This window comes from Ammospiza nelsoni, chromosome 8 (assembly GCF_027579445.1).
Source record: "Ammospiza nelsoni isolate bAmmNel1 chromosome 8, bAmmNel1.pri, whole genome shotgun sequence".
Taxonomy (NCBI): domain Eukaryota; kingdom Metazoa; phylum Chordata; class Aves; order Passeriformes; family Passerellidae; genus Ammospiza; species Ammospiza nelsoni.
Window position 1 is genome coordinate 12,796,195 of NC_080640.1, and position 19,770 is coordinate 12,815,964.

Below are 19,770 nucleotides of genomic sequence, written 5' to 3' on the forward strand. Positions count from 1 at the left end.
GGACTGCCTGCCAGAGGAAAAAGCAGAGGACAAAGTACAGAGCTGGTCATCACTTGAACAAGTAGGGCAGCCCAGCAAGGAATGCAGGAAAGTCACCTTCCACAGAACATTAAGATGCCATGTTAGACTGAATGCCCCACAGCAGAAGTCCAAGACTTATTCTTCCCAGGACACCAAAGTATCTCTTTTCCAGTCTAAGCTGCAGCACAACATTCATTCCCACTGACCTCACTTTTCCCCTTGCATGAGGAACACACCCAAGGTGCTATCTTGATCAATGCAATCACAAAAGGTTGTTCATTACTTGCAACAGTTCAGTAAAGCACATCTGGCAGTATGACAAAAATCTGCACAGGGACACCTTGAAATTCTCCTGTTCTGTTTTATCAACATCAAATCCCACTAATATCTAAACACTCCTCTGTCTCCAGGAGTGCAAGAGCTGTGGCTGTGGGCTGGTGACAACCTGCAGCTTCACTCCATGTGGCCCCCAGCCTGTGTCACGAAAGTCTGGCACCAAGACTTGCATGAAGAAACTGCACACACAAAGGGGATGGAAAATTCTGCTCCACCCTCAAGAAAGGCATTCTCTGGTCCTGCTTACAGCCTGAAAAGTGAGGGGCAAGAGGTTCTGTCTTTACTCTCCACAGTTGTGTTCAGCTGTACTTGATGCCTGCACTCCTCCTAAGTTTATGTTTACTTCCCATTGACAAATATGTTCTTCTGCAGTCTGTTTAATCTATTTTCAAAAAGACAGGTAACACTTTTTGGTTTTTTACATTAGGCAGGTTTCTTGTGCAAGAAAAATTATGACCTCTATACAAAACATAACTGGGATTCCAAATAACTGGTCATCCATTCTCAAACTGTATTGGGCTTCATGTCTGGCAAAGTCACTGTTTTCTATTCTTTCCTTTTCTACTAGCAAAAAAAGAACAGAATTTACTATATCAGAAACAGATGAAGTCATTAATGTTTATAGAGAACACCTATTACTTTACATTACACAAAAGATTTGATGTTTCATTTTTCATTTGATATTTTTCATACTAGTTCAGTATTAATATTTGTATACATACTGAAAACAAGGAGAACTCTTAAAAGTTCACAGGGTTCAGAAGAGGACATTCTGTGATTTAGTTATTTGCAGGTAATAAGAGAAAACAAATACAAAATCATATTGTTTATGAAAACTAGCAATTGTTGATGATGACCATGGTTTTTTTAGGGTCAATCTTTGAAGAACTGGCAGTAAAAAGAAGCATCTTCCTTTTATTTACCCCTGTCCTATACCAAATATCCATACTAAAAATAAATTCTAAAACCAAGACAACTCTATTTTCTTTTATTCTTCCACAGTATCAAGGAGACTGAAAGCATAATTCACTCTAATAATTTCCTGTAAAGGAGGATTTCATTGTCAACTATAGTAAGCAAACATCAGATTTAAATTTTCCCTTGCAACTTGCCAATATTCTCATGACTCAGCTTAAAAAAAAATGGTTTTTTTCCACTTCAGTAACTTTCCTCTTTTGGTCTCCAGCAAAAAGATGGATGACAATTTAGAAAGATTCCTAGCCATGCATCATTTCTGGCTGATATCAGTAACAAGCCAAAAAGTAATCAGAGATTTAAAATACTGGCAGAAATAGTTTAGTGGTTGGTATTCCTTTGATAGCAGAACTTCAATACTGCCTTTATAAAATCAGCATCAAAAGAGATGCAGAAATATGTACTCAGTGCTTCTGACATATTTGATTGTAACTGGACATTCTAAGTAGGAAGCCATAAACACACTACCAACAGCCTCTGAGAAAACCAGCAACATGGCAGCAATAAGTGGCATCAGGATTAAAAATTAATTATCTCATCATTTCTCCCAAAGTGCCAAGAACTCAGATCTCCACATGACTGAAGACTCTTTACAGAGTAACCACACATGAAAACACATATTCCAGGCTCACAGGACTGGAACCCTCATAACAAAGTGTCACAGTGATGACTCAAGTTCTATGGGCAACTTTTTTTTTCATGCCATTAAATATCTAATTTTTCTGTCTCCACACCTCACAATCCACTTTTTGTACCTCAAAATACTGACAAAAGTTACCAGCGATCTCCCATGGCATGAGATACATGGGAAGCTATGCAACAGCCTTTGGGGTGGGAAGCCAGCTCAAATCTTAATTTCTCAACTCAGGAGCACAAAGAAAAGAACACTTGCACCGGCTTTCACATCTCTCTTCTTCACATCTTGACGTCTCTGCTAAGAGATTCTAACAACCAGGACACCAGAATTCATACTTCAGCATCTTCAACTTCTTTCCTGAAGGACTGCAGCTATTGATTCCTGACAACGTTGCCAAGCTGGTCCCTGAAACAAGCCAGAGAGCGCTCAGGAAACAGTCAGGAAAAGGCTGGAAGAAAGAGGTGCATGCAGGCAGATCCCAGCACACAGGTTGGCCCCTGACTGCAGGGATTAGCAAGGCTTTCCATATCACAGCATATCTCAAAGAGACTGCAAGGATTTCCCAACTTCAGAATAACAACTCAAAGAGGACACAAAGAGGAACTGGGAAGCTGCAAAGGCCTGTGTGGCTGAACTGAACACCTGAAGCTCTCTGCAGCCTGGGCAAGGTACAGTCCAATGTGTTATCACAAGTACCAGATGTTACTCTACAATGAAGTGCACACTTCTTGACCAGAAACCTGAATTTAGAGGTCAGATCTAGCAGTGCAGCTTTGTACAAGGATTCTGACATGAATGCTAGAAGCAATAAACAAGATAGAAAGAAATAAAAAAAAGCCAACCAACCATCATTCTTTAGAAGAGCAGCTGCCTGGAAGAATTTCAGAAATACTTCATCCAAAAGTGTTTCAGTTGCCATTCAAAATACTCTCCCATTGCATTTTCAATTTCAAAATCTCTTTGCCTTCAAAGTCTGTATCCTCCTATATTTTATTCAAAAGCTTTTGCCATTTAAAAGTCATAGAAAAGCATACCAAAAATACCAGACCTGACTAAATGCATCCATTTCTCTGTAGCCTTTATTCCTTCTAAAGCTCCATGTGTTCTTACAAGCATATACAGATACACAAGTCAAACAGGATTTTCTGCTATAGAAAGATCTGCTTCTAGTGTTTATTTTCCACTTGAACCGTAATTTTGAATAGCAGATGCTCCAATTTTAGTTTAAGCAAGTAAACATAAATCCTGATGAAAGGCATTAGGGGTATAAAACTGCCCATTACCTCTTTGGACTAGATTTGAACTGGTGACCTAACAATGTGACACTCAGTAGTTCTTCAACTGTGATCACAGAGATTTGCATCAGCAAATACTTAAATCCCAGGAGACGATACTTCCTTGGGAAGAAAAGAAGTCTTCAGAAGTAAGAGTCTACATTTGTGCCATTTTAACAAGCAAGAAAATACAAGTAACAGTCACTTGATTCCTATGGGCTTCTAGAAGATCCTGGTATTACATGTACACAACACATGAATTTGTACCAAAAGCCAGAACTTGCAAAGTTCAGCATTCACTACTATACAGGGGTAAACACAGCAAGTCCCAATAGTCTCTGTCATGGCTTTAGAAATTTACTAAAAATGAAGACACATTTTGTACAAAAATGCACAAATAGATCCACTTTGAGATTACTTACTAGGAATTAAGGTTTTCACATTCTGTTCAACTGCACCATGTACATCTGCAGAGCCTGGCATCATAACACCTACCCCACCAGAACTATCCAAGCTCTTTGCAATCCAGGAGCCTTGCATCAATATCCTGGTGCTGTGGCAGTGCAGGTAGGTGCAGGTCCCAATGAGGCAAGCACACACTCCTCAGCTGGTTTCAAAGAGGATCAGCTGAAGGCAGCTACCACTTCATCTTGAAAAGAACCATTCTCTGATATTTTGTTTGGGTGTAAAAATTTCACAATGGTACATGTGCCAGCAAGGCAGATAGAGCCAAAAGCACAATTAACAATACCCAGCAGAGGGTAGATGCTGTTTAACATTTTTCAAAAAGTACTGCATATGTGCAGGTGCTCCATTTCACTGAAGAATCTCTAAAGCCATCTCCTAATCAATAGTAGTATTTTTAATCTCCCTGATAAAATATAATACTCCCATGAACAGCCAGCAGCCCCTCTCCCCATCATATATGCAAACTCACCCACAAGTGTGACCAATCCTACAGAAAGGCTCTTGAGAAGAAGCATCTGTACAAACAGCAATCTGCCTGCCAGGGGATGGAAGTCCTTTGCTTGGGTTTGCTTTGGAACTACAGATGTGCTTCAGCTGCTCTACTCTCCTTCAGCCATCCCAAAAATACCAGCCAAAACTGTCAGGCCATCCACATGAAGACAGTCACGTTCTCCAGTTGGCATCCAAGAGGTGTGCAATTAAGGACTTGCCAAGAAAAGGTACTTATCATAGGTAATTTTCACAATATCACACTAGCATTAAAATAGCTTCAAGAAAGGAAAGAAAAATGTAATAAAAATTACAAAAGCAGGTGATAAATCTTCCAAAAGCGTTCAAAAAGATCGCAGAAAAAGCTTGTAAGGGTGAGCAAATTGATTTCATAAACATGCTTCTGATTAACCCTTTCACAGCTTCAGAAAGATACCATCTCTGTTGTTCCCAAGCACATCTGCCAGAGCTTGCCAAGGAAAAAATGAGCAAGCAGCTTCAAAGGAAGGGTGAGGTACCTATAGCAGTAAAGCCTAATCCTTTCTGGGGAAACCACGCAACTCAACTTAGTCATAGAAAATGGGATTAGAAATTCTAAAACAAAACAAACACAGCATTGAAGGAATTAGCAGTCATCCCAAAATCATGTTGAAAATATTGAGCAACATTTAAGTAACAACTTTTGTCAGGGCTGATAAAGAGAAGTAAAACTAACATCTTTGACAGGAAACATTTAGTGGATGGGGATAGGAACAGGATATCTGTGTCAGCCCAAAACTTTACACACTGGATGATGGCTTGGCAAAGAGCAGAGGTGTCTGAGAGCACCACAGCCATCACCACTAGAAATTCAAGTGCACAGACCCCTAGAAAAAGGTTTCTGTGATTTGACCATAGGAAACATGGCATTGATGGAAGCAGACAGTGCTTTGACAATAAAGTGATTGCTCATGTGCAAGGCCAGAGGGAGAGTCTCTGGGGAGCAATTGGGGAAGCACAGCCTTATTCTTTCCACAGTTCATAATGTCATTCAAACTTATGTATACAAGAATGTTGCAACTGCTCAAGTGATCATCTCCACTAGCGTCACACACATGGCAGAAATGCAGAGGTCAGGATTTCTGAGGCACTTCCCCAAGGAGACAGTTAATGTGACTTTCTGAAGTTCCCCACGTTTCTTGCACTGGAACTTCCTGGACATCAGTGTTGCATATTTTCCAATGCCCAGATCTAACCCAAATTACATGTTTACACAATCCACATGAAATTCAGTTATGACAAATGTGTGTTTTCATCTTTGAACAAGAGCTGATTTTCTAACTTAAGACAATCTTTCTAAAATAAACCATGTCTGTGCATAGGGTCAGGGTGCCTGGAGAGATCCTAAAATAATTAGTTCAAGTGAGCTTCCCATGCCTTCTCACTGCCAAGCAAGCTTCATTAGCAAGTACCAAGTATTCAAGTCCTGATGGCTTCAACAGATAAAATAGAGAACACAAAGACTTGCATAAGGAAAAGGAAGGCAGTGGAATAAAGTAGATAAGCAAGGAGAGAAAATAATACCTTGAGAAAAAAAAAAGGCAGACCATCATGATCTAAGTGCTAATTAAATCTCCTCCCAATTGGTAAATGAATGTGACCATAAGGCATGAGTCCAGTCTAGCAAGAGAGCATATTTCTCCTTTGATCATTCTCTGGTGTCAATGGAAACCAATTGGGGCTTGAAGAGATACCAAGTCATTGAGAGATGACTATCTAATTTAGCACACAGAAGGTGAGTGAAAGTAAATTCGAGTTTCCACCCAACATCTTCAGGTGTGGGACTATCACTTGCATTTAATGAAGTCAGAGCACTCAGATTTCAGCCACCTCCCTCTGCTTTCTCTCTTCACACTCAACAGTCTCTTCTTTCCTAGATATCAGGCTCTTCTTTCCTTTAGAAAGGCCTCCATGCTTCCCTCTCTCCAAAGTGAAAAGAAAACAGGACAAGACAGCTCACATGCAGCTACTTCTTCATGCCACGCAGCACAGGGCTGTCCAAATTCAGGGCAAGAGCAGAATCACTGTGTTACCTTTCATTTACAACTGACACTGCCATGTGAGTCTTTTCTCCCTTGCAGTCTCATAGATCCCAGCAGAGCCCTGCAGAAGAGTGACCTTGCAGCAACAACCAACTGTACAATAGTAGGAACAATGGGAACCAGGGAGATCGTAAACCAAAAGCTGTGGTAGCTTTGAGTGGAGGAGTTTGGAAACTGCTTATCTAGAGTCTCTGCAGGGAAGGCAAAAAGATATATAAGGACCACCCTGCAGAGCCCCTCTGAAATCTCAAAGGTAACCATGAAGCCAGGAGAACTGCACATGAAGCCAGGAGAACTGTGAGAAAATTCAGCTTCTACCAGTAGCAGTAATCCAATCAACTAGCAGAGCCTCTTTGGTATACCTAGACAAAAAAAAAAATAAAAGAAAGAGAAGATAGGACATTTCACACTCTGCTCAGTATCTTGGAAGAAGAAAGCAAAGAGGGGATTTTTTTAAAGTACTTGCTTAGAAGTTTTGAAGGAAAAGAACATCCCCTAGTTTTCCTTCCATATTTAGGCTGAGACTTTTTCAGTATTTCCACTGTTGCGAAACAAAACACAGAAGAAAACAAATCTTCTTTGACTACACAGAAGTGCCAACCAGAAAATAAGCCACAAAAGCTTGTATAAATACATGCATATCCCAAAAACCAGATGCACCTATCAAAGCATTGTTTAAAGCTTGTCTGAGTTGAGAGTGTAACTGAACTCTCTGTACTTGTTGCTAAGAACAATTTTACACAAAATAATAACCAGGATTCAAACCAAGTAAGAAATAATGAACTTGGGTTTAATTGGTTTGCGAGAAACCCAATTTGCAAGTGCTATCCTTAGCCAGCTATTGAATATGACTGAGCCCAGAAGGCACTGTGATGAGTGACTTAAGTGGAGGCACCCTACACCCACCAACATTCCTGCTGAATGAATGTGAAATCGGCAAGAATTGCTTTTATTTATCTTACTAAAAGCATTTCTTGGAAGGGCTGGAAAAATTTATTTCAGATGGATTTTTCAGCTGAGAACAAAGTTGTATTTATTATAATTATGCACTCTCCAGTGTGGCCTGCCTTGCTGAGAAAGAACATTAAATTCAGCTGTGCACGAACGCATGGAAGTGACCTTTTTGAATGAAAATGCTGCAGCAAGAGACTTGTGGAGCATTCTCACTAAATAACCTACTGTCTGCAACTTGTAGATTAGTGCTCAGACCACTGATTTTAGCTGCTACTTACATGGGCACAAGTCCACATGAGGTCAATCACGGGGTCAAGCTGAGAATAAATCCTGTGTGCTGCAGAATACAGTATAGAGAACTGTACTTGCTCTCCAGTCCAGTATGGATTTATGAACTTTTGTTAACCATGATGTAGAAGCATAACATTGCAAGGCACTTTAAAGAGGTCTTTTCTGCAGGACACCCAGTGTTCACTTTATATAAGAGGATCAAAGGTGTTATTGACACAAAGGGAACAAGCTCTCACTTAATTGAGAGCAACAAATGCAAAAACGAACACCCACCACCCATGCAGAAATAGCCTGCTCCTTCTTTGTGGAAGGACAAGGATTATCTGACAGACTTCTGCTCCATGGAAAGCCCACACACTTGGGGAGAAGACAGGTTAGCACTGAAGAACTAGCAACTTAAACTAGAATGCTCATTTCATCACCAAATGAAAGGTGAAATGTAAAACACCAAGAGTGCAAGACACACGCTTGTTCAGAAATTAAGGATGTCATTTCAGTGTGCACATATAAAATGTCCCACTTAGACCCATCAGATGATCTTACTCTTTGCAGAAAGGTTGGGTATCTCATCCGGTGAAGAACTTAACACAGATGTCTGAGCCTTCCCAGCAGCTGGGCAGTCAAATTCCTGGTGCCAAAGAAAGCAAGGCAAGCTTTCGTGATGACGTGCAGGACATCTCATGGGCAACTGGAAATCATTCCTCTGCCTGCCCAGCCCAAGAGCATCCCACAAGGATCAGGATCTGCTGGCAACCTGCTCCAGGCTCCCTCTCCCTTTCACTCCCAAGGTATGCTCTCGTGGCAGGCTCTCATGGTTCATGGCCATCTGAAGATTTTGGTATGCAGTTCAAAAGCCTAGAAAAGAGACTACCCTGTACTAAGCATCCAGAAGTCAAAATGCAGCTGTAAAAACAGTTTGTGCTGCCAGTTTGGGTTCTGCACTCCCTTTTCAGATTCTGCATTTGCATTTCAGCCAGCTCCCACTGCTCTGCTCACTGAACCTGCTGCTTTGGTTCCAAATCTCCATCTCTGTGTGCTGTTGTCTCCAAGGGGAAATAAGATACAAGAAATTCCATGTTTTGACTTTGTTACAGAACAAATTAACTCAGCTGCAAAAAAGGAAAAGCTTTCACTTGAAGGAATAGTTTTCCATGCACAAACAGAGCACATGCAATTTGTGAGGGGCACTAAAGCTCAATCCTCATGTGTCTTCACATGTTGATTATTTACAGTAATGCTCTCCAGATAAATAGAAGAACAGTCTCCACTCAAGTACAGAAGAAGCCAAGAACAATAAAACTGTATCTTGACAATTAGGTAAAGTTTGACCATAGTACTTGAGGGCATTAAAAACCTTTGGACCAAAACCTTGCAGAAGAAAAGCAAGTGCTTCTTAGTTAACAATTAATAATTTAGACCTGAAGACTTTTAGCCAGACATCCAGCTGAAGAGGAAAATTACACACTATTTATACAGCCAGTACCACACAATCCCCTAGAATTTTGATACAAAAAATACAGTTCATAGTACATTTGCCATTTTAATGTCCACACTGTAGATGAGAAATGTGAAATTACTTTCTTAATATCATGTGGTAAGCCAAGATCACAACTGAAGAGTTCTTGCAAAACTACTTATTCATCAAAGGGAGTACATTGGGGTGTTTAAAAATATTTTAGATAATATTTATAGATTCACTCTAAAAAAACCCAAGACTAAAGCTAAACTCCAAAAATTTTCTACTTTTTCCCCATTGTTGCACTATCTTTTGGGTTAAGTAAACTAGCAAGGCACTTCACCTTCGAGAGCCCTCATAATAAGCATATGCAAGATGCCTGCCGCCAGGATAGGGAAAAAGCTGATCAACACAGAAGCAGTGCAAGACTTGTAAATGAAGACATTATTAGGTTGAACCAGATAAAAGAAGTATGTTTAAGGACCATTTCCTTAATTAGAGACACTAGTTAAAATCACAAACAAGTTTTACCTTGCACCCTGTCCTGAAGGAAAGTGCCTTCAGAAGGACGGTTGGCAGGCAGCGCCCGTGTGAGAAGAGCCACTGATAGTAAGAGCTCTCAGCAAAAGAATACAAATAAACAAAATCTAGGGTCATTCATTTCAGAGTCTGTCCCAGCTTGTGAAGTGCCACTAGAACTTAAGGTTTCCAGACTTGTAAAATTAACTTTTTCTGTGTAATGATAAAGGCTGCCTCAATAGCAGCACTCAGCCAGCCTACAGATAATACTCATGCAAGGTACACAGTTTCATAGACACAAATAAACCCTCCATTTGTTTGGTTCCAAAAGATCAAGATGGCCCACACCATCCAGCCAGGTCACTGTAAACATCTCATCTAGTGCTGCTTTCCTCCCTTGAAGATCTCTACATTTTCCAGCTGAGGCAAACTGTTCACTGCCTTGCATACCCAGATTTAGTCCTGTTTTATTAGGACACACTGAAGGTACTTAATCCATTGGTTGCACTTCTAAAATGTTTTAGAGTAGGATTACAGCAAGAAGAGTTTTGGTTATATACTGTTAGATAACATAACACAGAGAAGAAACCATCACTGTCACACTTTGTGTTGCCCAAAGTTTATCTGCTCTGTTAAAGGCTGTGAAAAAAGAAGATTAGTCTGAGCCTCATCCACACCAGGAATACAGCAAGCCCTTAATTTCACACCAGCCTGAAGTCACATGCCAGCAAAGGTGAAACAAGGCAACAATAGATTTGTCTGGCCCTTAAACTAAAGTTTTCCTGGCACAATGCTTCTCAAAATATATATATCATGCTGAAAATAAAGGAGGACTGCTTCTCCAGCTAGTTCATCTAAGAAAGCAGACTGCAGGTTTTAGAAGAGAAAATTATTGCTCCAGAGCTCCTGAATTCATCTTTGGCAGGATGATCCTTGCACTTTGGAGTCAAATGATGGGCCTAAGAGCACAAAATAGGTCTGAGGAGAAAAATCTCCTAACTTTTGTTTTGACAGCGTAACCACTGGTTTAGTATGAACACAGACTCTGGAAAGTAGAGATAAAAAGAGCAGAAAAGCAAGGAAGTCAGTAAAAACAAAGAGCCACAAACATGAGAGTGATATTAATAACCCAGCATGTGAGATGCAAAAATTCCTAGTGAGATGAGTAGGGAAAATGAGCAAAACAATGAGACAAAAGGAAAACAATACAGCTAGGAAAAAAAGTAGAGGAAAATAAGAGCTTTTATTTTTGACACAGCGATTTAAGATAGGCTCTGTCAGAGTCCAAGTGCTAAGTGTCAGTAAATGGAGACAATCAGCAATGACAGATGTCTGCAAGCTTGTTTTATCTAAGCTGCAGATCACAGGAGGCTGGAGAGTCAAATGCAAGCTGTTTGTGAAGTTTGCATCTTCTAAAAAGACAGAAGTCAAAAAGGACAAGGTAATTTGAAGAAAATTCAACACAGGCTTAACCCTCCTCCTTTCTCCTCTTCGGCATTCACTGTAAAGCAGTCTGCAAACAAATGAGGCAACCACTAAGAAAAAAAGGAATTCATCATCACACAGGAGACCCAGACATGAGTCATGACTTTCACATGTATTCAGGTAGTTACATGCATTCCAAGCAGAGTAAAGGTCTTTCAGATCAAAACTGAGGAAAATTCTTTCCTTCCACCAAGAAGAGAGGCAAGTTTGGTAATTTTACAGTTACAATTGATACACAGGATGCGATGAAGTCAGCCCAGTATGAAGTCAGCCCAGTGTTGTGGCCTTGAAGACTGCCTTCTTCAAAGGTTTTGTTCAGTGTTTACAACACCCCTGTACTATGCCCACCACCTCCTCCAGCCCTTCCCTTACCTCCTGGCTCATTCTGATCTCAGCCCCCAGTTAACCATTTCATTCCACACCAGCCACTCCAAATTCTTGTTTAGCTCAGCTCTAAAATTTGCTTTTACCGACTGCTACCTCTGTGGGACAGATTTTCTGCCCACCACCACTGGGATGGCTGTCACAGGGGATAATTTATGCAACAGCATGGCCTGATCTTCTGCTGGAGACAGAAGACATGCAGTTCCTGTGGGTTCCTGTCAGCAGTCATCCACCACCTGGGATTTAAAGGGGATCTCAAACAGAAAAAGAGGTTTTCAAAACAAACAAGTGACTTCTGATACGGTGTAAACAAATAAAAAGCTTATTACACAGAGTAAGGAATACAGAACTTAGAAGGAAGAGGACTTCTGCATATTTTGCACACTTTCTGTATCAGGCCTCTGGTGTGGCTGCCACCATTACACCACTGTTTGACTGGAAGTATTATCTGAGACTGTCTTTCTTGATTATCAGCTCTGATTCCACAATAAGTTTAAAAGAAGTTCTCTTGTGGACAACAGTACTTGACCTGCTGGTCCTATCTTTGTGCTGGACATGAGAGAAAGGAGTGAATCAGTTCTGCTCACTAAAAAGCCTTTGCACTGTCTGTAGGCAAGTCATTAATGGTCAAGTGTCTTCCCTGCTTCCAAAGGAACACTTGACACCTTTTACACAGGGAAAGCTCAGCATGGCTGGTGAGATTCCTGGCAAAACACACTCTTCATAGCTGCTGCTACAGCTTATCAACCTTTTCACCTTCAATTTGCTCTTTAGCCAGCAGGAGAAAAAATGAAAAATAAAAGTATCTGTGTAACCACTCCCATAAATGTTTTCCACAAGGCTGACTGACTTTGCAGGCTCACAAACTGTGAGCTCCAGTGGAGGCTCTGGTAAGAGGCATGGCATGTATCACGTCAGTCAACCCAACCCAAAAATTTCCCAGTGCTGATAAGCTCACTAGTGTAGCTTCTCACTCAGTGATCCCCTGTTTGGTTGGTTTTTTTAAGGTGTCTTTGTGCCTACCTGTTTCCAGGAATTCTGTTGAAATTTTACGCATCTTTGAGGTATCTTCCTATCAAATTTCATTCAGGTTGGTCAGCAGCTTCAAAATGGATGGGGAGATGGACACTGATAACTACATAAAGCTCACCTTCTTCTGTGAACTATCTTCTTTCATTAATAAAATCCATTTTCCTGCTCAAGTCACTCTCTCCCTTCTCCAGGACATTTAACAAATGTCAGTATCTTGACAAGCTCCCTCAGCCTGAAGTAGAGCCAAAAGAGGGTTAGTTTCTGCTTTTCCCATGTTCCCTCCCAGATATCAAAAAAAAAAAAATCCCCACAAGCAACAAAACAAACAAAAAACCCCAAACCAAAACACAAAAAAAACCCACCCAAACCCAAACAACCAAATCCCATGGACCTCCACTCAAATTGCCTCTGAAATTTTTATTACTGCCTTGCACACACCAAAACTAGAGATGAAATAAAAACACATCACCATTAGAAGTAACAAATTTCCACCTCATAGTAATGGAGAAGACTAAAGAGGAAAGAAGGGAGAATCCTCTTCTTTATTGCTAACAGATCTCTCTTTTCCTGAGTTTCACTCTTTCCTCTGCTAGTCCTAAAGACTGCTGTCAAGAATGCAAGGTCTTGATTCTTTATGAAAAAAGGAAAGGTCCCTGTTGTCTCTTATTCCCTAAACCTAGCACCCTGCAACTTGTCAGTCCCAGCAGCTGCTTGCCACACCCACCTACACCTCTGCAACCCATTGTCAGCAAGAAGCCATTTAAAATGCTGCTGGCCAAAGCTCTGTGCCCTCAGGATCTGCACTGGGAATCTCCTCTCAGTCACTTCCTCATAAGCTTCCTGTGCACTGTCAGTGTTTGGATTTGGCTTACAGTGTGCCAGTATAAAAGTGCTTGGGAAGAAGGAACTGTCAGAAAACTGCATCTGAACCTCCTACACAACCCAGTTCTCATGTCCTTTTTTCTCTGACCAGTTTGGACCAGCCTTGGGCGATGCCAGGTGGAGGGATACTGGCTCAGCAGAGAAGGCCTGCAAACAAGCAGCACCACAAGGTGTCTTCACACAAAATAGTCTCTCCCTTCTATTTGCAGGTGTTGTTCAGGGCAGAGCATGCCAAGGAGCATTGGCTACATTGGCATTAAATGGTTTGTCCTGTTGCATCAGTCTGCCACCATCACCTACCTCACTTTGCACCTAGCAAACCCCTGCATGTGAACTGCTCTGCTGCATTCCAAAAGCAATTGCACAGACCACAGCTATCATCTAAAAATAATACTGGAGGTGGTGATCCCACTGATAATCACATCATTAGTGAAGAATCAAGCTTTTCCTTGTCCAAGCAGAAAAACAGCAGGTCTCTGCAGTACCTTGAGCCTTCCTCTGCAGTGAAACAGTATCTACTGCTGAAATCATGGAAAAAACTTCATTTGTGACTGCCACACCAACACACTTCTTTTAACAAGCAAGGTAAGGGCATGCAATTCCTGCTTGGCAAGCCTGTCCTCTCCAGCCAGCTGTTATTTCAGGTACGTTTGTTACGTGCACTCTTCACAGGCCCAGCCACACAATCACCTGTCACAGCTCCATTGCCACAGCACCCAGGTGTTGGCATCTCAACACATCTCTTCTTAGCTGTGGGCTTTCCAAACACACGTGACAGCAGGGGGATGAGGGATCCAACTTCCCTGTCAGCATCTCTCAAGGAACTCATACAAGAATACCATCCGTCCCCCCGAGCTCTTTTCCTCTGACTCACAAGCACAAACCAAACCCTGGCATAATCAGGCTGCTCTGCAAGGTGCAATGACATCTCTGCCTTGCCATGACTAATGGCCCTTCCAGGACTGTCACCAGCCCAGCCTCACAGACAGCTTTTAAGATCTCTGACAGGCTGAGTCCTTTCCCCTACACTGCAAAAACAGCAGCACAGCTTGCCTGCTTGTCTTGGATTCGTTTGTTTCATTCTGAAACAAATGCAAGCAAGGACTCTGTAAGAGACATAAAGTCCTTGGTTATATGCATTAATAAGCTCAGAGGATTCCTATGCAGCTATCCAGAAAGGGCAAATGCTTACCCTGTAGAGCAGGGCAGCTCAGATCAGAGGAATATCCCCAAACCTGGTACCAAGTACATGTTGTCAGGGGCAGAACAAAAGGCCACATGCAGCTCAGCATTACTGAAACTGCTGGACATGCCTGACAAGGAGACCTTTGCATAGACACAGCCACAACCACAGGGCACATCAGTGACAGCACTGCATGGAGAAGTAGGCCACAGGATCATTAGCCCAACAATAGCTTTTTGCCACAAGCAAAAGTCTGTTCAATCCTGCCAGTCATCCCAATGTGACTTACAGGGAAAAAAGGCAAAAAGAAAAGGTGGGCAGTTTGCATTTACTAAATATAATGCCCATTACCTCAGAGGATGGCCATATGGAGGATCATAAAGAAACACAAACTATTACCAACATTAGTGCCCTTCTAATACCACAGAAAGACAAAGGTGAACATCAACATAACACCACGTTAATACAGGCTGACAGAGCCATATAAAAGAGCAGAGTTTCCATTTTTGCCAGCAGAAAAGCAGCTGTTTAAGATGCTTAGAGGAGCAGCCCTTCTGGGAATGAAAGTGAGGGTTCAGTGGGTGTTTTGGCCAGGTCTGAATAACTGCTGTTGAAATGTGGCTACATCCATCCTCTGCCTCCCTGCCACTGGCAGATGACCACTCTGGGCAGGAGCTCAGAGCAGAGCAGCACCTCATACAGCAGGGCCACTGCTCAGGGACTCTCAGCACTGGATGCTCCCACTAGCCAGATGTGGCTGACCTGGCCCAACAGGCTTGGAGGATGGAAAAATGCCCAACCATAGCAGAACAACTCTGGCAGATGAAACCTTCCAAGTTCCCTTCTCACACACAATTCTGCAACAGCTCGTTCTTAAACAGGTGCTAGCTATATTTTTCTTAACTAATATTTGCAGGGTGGCAGAGAAAGTCTCAAAAAGGCAATGACAGGTCCCAGTCACAGAGATGTCTTGACTTCTATGAAGAAATCTGCCACTCTCCTCCCCAGGGTTCACTGGAGACATTTTCAGACCTGGCTTTCCATCTGCTGCCCAGCTGCAGAGATGCAAGTTGAAAGTCTTACAGAATTTTGTGTAATTATGAGTGCAACTCTCAAACAAAATTTAATCAGCAGGAAAGTGTGCTCTACAGATGAGACACCAGAGTGCACAGTGGTATAATCATCACAGAAAGAGCAGTCCTTAACCCAGCCTGCAGTTATTTAGAGGTTCCTGTTCTAAGCAAGTGCATCACATACTTTGATCTCTGCTGCCTCCTGCCAAAATCGTGGATATTAGCAAGCCAAAAAAACAAGAGTCTCAGAGAAAGATATGGCAGACAAAATACATCCTATGGTACACAAGCAGCTCTCCTCCTGAAGGAACCTGATGCATTTCAGGAGACACATAAGTGGAGTTGTAACTAATTACCTTCACCTTAATGAAAAACGTTGTTTTAAATTTACAGATGAGAAGCCTGTTACATGAGGATTGAAACTTGGCTGTTCAGTTCAGACTACCTGAAGTGATGCTCTGAAAGGGCTGAATCCAGCCAAAACCTTGGATGAAGCATGGTAACTCCACATTGGTGCAATCAGAGCTGTGGTCACAGAAACTCTGTGTGACAGGGGTGTTAGCCACAGTGACAGTCGTGCTGAGCTGTTCCTTAAAGCAAGGATCTGTCCTCTTTGTCACATATGATGAATCATGCCTCAAGTCCTTCAAGCAAACTCTGTAATTTGGGATTAAATCGGTCTTTACAAACATGCTTCTGCCAGATTTTGGCACAAAACCAGCTTATTAGAGAAACACAGATTCCACAGACTTGTCACATAGTTAACATTCACTTAAATCTCTTGTTTTTAAAGACAACAACAGTTGAGAAAACTATGTGATAATTAAGTTGCAGGCATGGGAAGCAGACAGATTATTGAGACGGTCAAATAACATTTATCCTGTCCTGTAGAGACAAACTATGATAGAAAAATTATTAAAGTTTAAAGTTTTTCATTACAAATTTTATCAATTTCATTTTGAAATATATTAATTTCTTATTTCCTTCTGCCATAAACCGAGAAGCACATAGCTAAGGTGTGCTGCTAAGACTCTACTTCTAAGCTGCTACTGAACACAGCTAGATATCTTCTTCCTGTGATGTTTATCCTGATTTTATTACAACATAATTGGAATACTTCTGCCTGTAATTTACTAATAAATGCTTCCACTCGAGTTAACAAAGTTTCATGCTCTGATTACAAGTGAAACTGCAATGAATAGTCATGGAGACAGATAAACCTGGACTTGGGATAGAAGATAATATAATAGCTCATCATTTTCTCTGCGATCCACCTTAGTTAAAAGAAAGGTCTTTGACAATCCTGGGCAGCCTGGACTTATTTTAACCTGAAAAATCAGACACTCCTGCAGAGCACAGTGTGTTCTCCTGAATGTTTGTTCAGTGCTAGGCAGTACAGCTCCACCTCCTGAATTATTTAAAGGACACATTTCTTGCAGCCCAGCCTTAGCCCACCAGGTCTGTGGTACAGTTCTTCCAGGCGAGGGGACACACACCCTGAGCAAGCAGCTCTCCCTGACAGCAGAAGCAATCAGGACATTGCAAATGTCTGCAAGGTAATGGAAGTAGGCAGCAGTCACCAGAGGCAGCAAGGGCAACAGCACTGGAGAGGACAAGAGACAAATGCTGTCAGGGTTTCAGGGAGAAACACAGGAACCTTTGGTGCAGAGATCTTCCAAGTCCAGCACTGCCCCGCTGCAGGTCTTCTCTGTGAGCTCACTGGCTTGCTGTCATGAAATCAGGCTCTAAGGCAACACCAAAGCAGATGAAGTTTTGTTACATGCTAATTTCTCAAGATCCTACGTTACCACGCTGGTTTTTGAGTGGGCAGCTGTCAATCTCTAGTGTGCTGTGAGATAATTCCAGCCTTTTGATAGACAGAGTATACATTTAAGATCTAAAAAAAGCTGGGAGAGTTTTATATAGACAGACTAAGGAAAGGAAATGAGTAAAAGATGCATTCCTATCCAAGTGCTCTTAAAGAAAACGTAGGCAGCCAAACCTGTTCTCCCCCACTCTCATGTATTGTACCACTCAAGACATATTATTTTAGGATTATTTCTGGTGCACTGACTAGAGAGTATATCCACAAGTCACAAATGCCACTATTCCACATGCAATCCAGATGTACAATTGTTTCCATGCCTTCCTCCTTTTTTCTTTCCTTCTTTTCTACTTCCTATTTGTTTGACTAATATATAAACTGTCTGAGGCAGGGAGCATCTTGCACAGTCTTCAAAGCAGGTATGACATTTTTATTAGCATGTATAGGGTTGCAGAGATTCACAGCTACCATACAGATAATCCTACCACCTGACCACTGCTCACAGCTGGGTACCACAACAACCAGAGAGCAAAATGGTTCTGAGATGTGCTTGTTTACGTTTAGTTTATGTACCTCAGCCTGCAGGTGAAATGGAGCAAGCACCAGGACTTCCATCTATTAAAGGCAGTTGAGACAATGTTGAAAACACACAGTTCAACACAGTCCTGCATCTGGCTCCCTAGGGCAGGAACAGCCAAGCCTTAGCCTCAGTGTGGCTGAAGAGGATTTGGAATGGCTCTACCAACAGCAAATTACACAGCTTTTAAAGTAGATAAGGTGCTCTCAACACCTAGAAAAGAGCAGAATTCAAAAGATGCATAACATCTGTAATTATAGACAAACTCCTCACCTCCTCCTCCTGCAGAAGTGTTGAGAAGTATTTCAGTGGATGCCTTCCAGAAGGACACATCCATCTGCATCCCTTTGACAATAGGCACAACGCACCCCATGACACCTGTGACCTACAGTCACAGCTCAGCATCTCATTATCTCTGACCTTCAACAAATGCAAACTGCAATTTGTACTTTATACAGAATACACCATATCAAACCAGAAGTCATCATATTCCATCCATGCTCTCCAAGGGGTGAAAAAGGCATAAGGACTCCATGAATTATAAGATCCAGGTCGTGCACAGGTTGCTTGGCCGAGTGCAGTCCTCACTGAGCATCACTGAACATACACATCACATCGAGGTGGGATAAGTTACAGGTGTCTACACTGCTGGACTCAAGACCACCACTGGAGATGTGAACAGTACAAATTGCAGCATAGACATGAGACAGAGTAAAGAGATGAAAAAGAGGGAGCAAACTTCATTAAAACCCTTCCCCGGCATGACAAAAGTAACCGGGTGGTCAGAGCTTATGAAGACAAGGCCTGGTTCCTCTCATCCCAGCTGTAATAAGCTCCCTCTTCCTTCCTGCTGCTGACAGGTTTGAACCGAAGCTCCTTCTCCACTGTTCCTGCCACGGGAAGACCAGCTCACCTGTCCTGGGCAGCACCACACAAGTCCCACTTTCCTGCTGACCCACCTCTTCTGTCCCATTGCCACCATCCAGCTCACTCTAAACCTCCTTCAGCCCTGTCCCCTCACAGGTCACCTTGCTCCCTGTCACACCTCCGAAAGATACCTGCACCTCCACCCTCAGGCCCCTGTGCACCTGCCAGCTCCAGCCTCCTGCCCTCACTCCAGCCACCTTTCCCTTGTTGTCCAGTCAAACACCTTTCTCCTTCGTCCTGCAGCCACTGTGCCGCACAAAGCCCCTGCAAGCGGCACTGCCACCGGTGCCTGGATCCCTACACCACCTCTCCAACCCCACGGCACACAGGAACCCCCAAAGCCAGGGCTCTGCATCTCCTCCAGCTTCACTCCAGTCACGGGGCTCCCCAAACCTTAGGCGGGCCCCCAAGAGCCTCTTCCCCCTGGCACCTCACGCACACCCGGCCAGCCCCGCCGGAGCCTCTGCCCCAAGGGCCGGCGCAGCCCCCGCAATCACAGCCGCCCCTTTTCCCAGGGGCGCAGCCCCCCGGCACGGCACGGCGCGACCCCAGACCCCCCGAACGGCTCCCCCCTACCTGGGCGGGCTCCGCGCCGGCGGGCAGCCCCTCGGGCAGGGCCTGGAGCAGCAGCAGGGCCATGGCGGCGCGGAGCCTCCTCGCCATGCCCCCCACCCCCCGCTCCCGCCTCCCCGGCCCGACTGCGGCCCGGGACGGGAGCCCAGGGGCACCCCGCGCCCGGACCCGCCCTCGGCACTCCTCTATTGGGCGGCCGGCGCAGCTTTCCGCTTGCCATTGATTCAGCGCGATGTCGCTTATGGCAGAACCGGGAGGGGCGGGGTCTGCGTGTAGGGCGCTGCCATCTTGAGTGTGGCACAGCGAGGCGGAAACCTGAGGGCGCACT

The 19,770-nt window shown here is 43.1% G+C and overlaps 1 protein-coding gene across 2 annotated transcripts in view; it reads right to left on the minus strand.

Annotated features, from left to right (window-relative positions):
- Window positions 1-19,564, minus strand: part of WBP1L (WW domain binding protein 1 like) — a 59,122-nt gene extending 39,558 nt beyond the window's left edge. The window contains exon 1 of one of the 2 annotated variants that reach the window (XM_059477033.1): window positions 19,446-19,564. In XM_059477033.1, the coding sequence (XP_059333016.1) occupies window positions 19,446-19,532 (87 nt within the window). In that variant the 5' untranslated portion in view covers window positions 19,533-19,564. Of the gene's footprint in view, window positions 1-4,180; window positions 4,242-19,445 lie in introns of those variants that run through there. The other variant, XM_059477035.1, reaches the window with a different exon arrangement.
- Window positions 19,565-19,770: the final 206 nt, after the last annotated feature.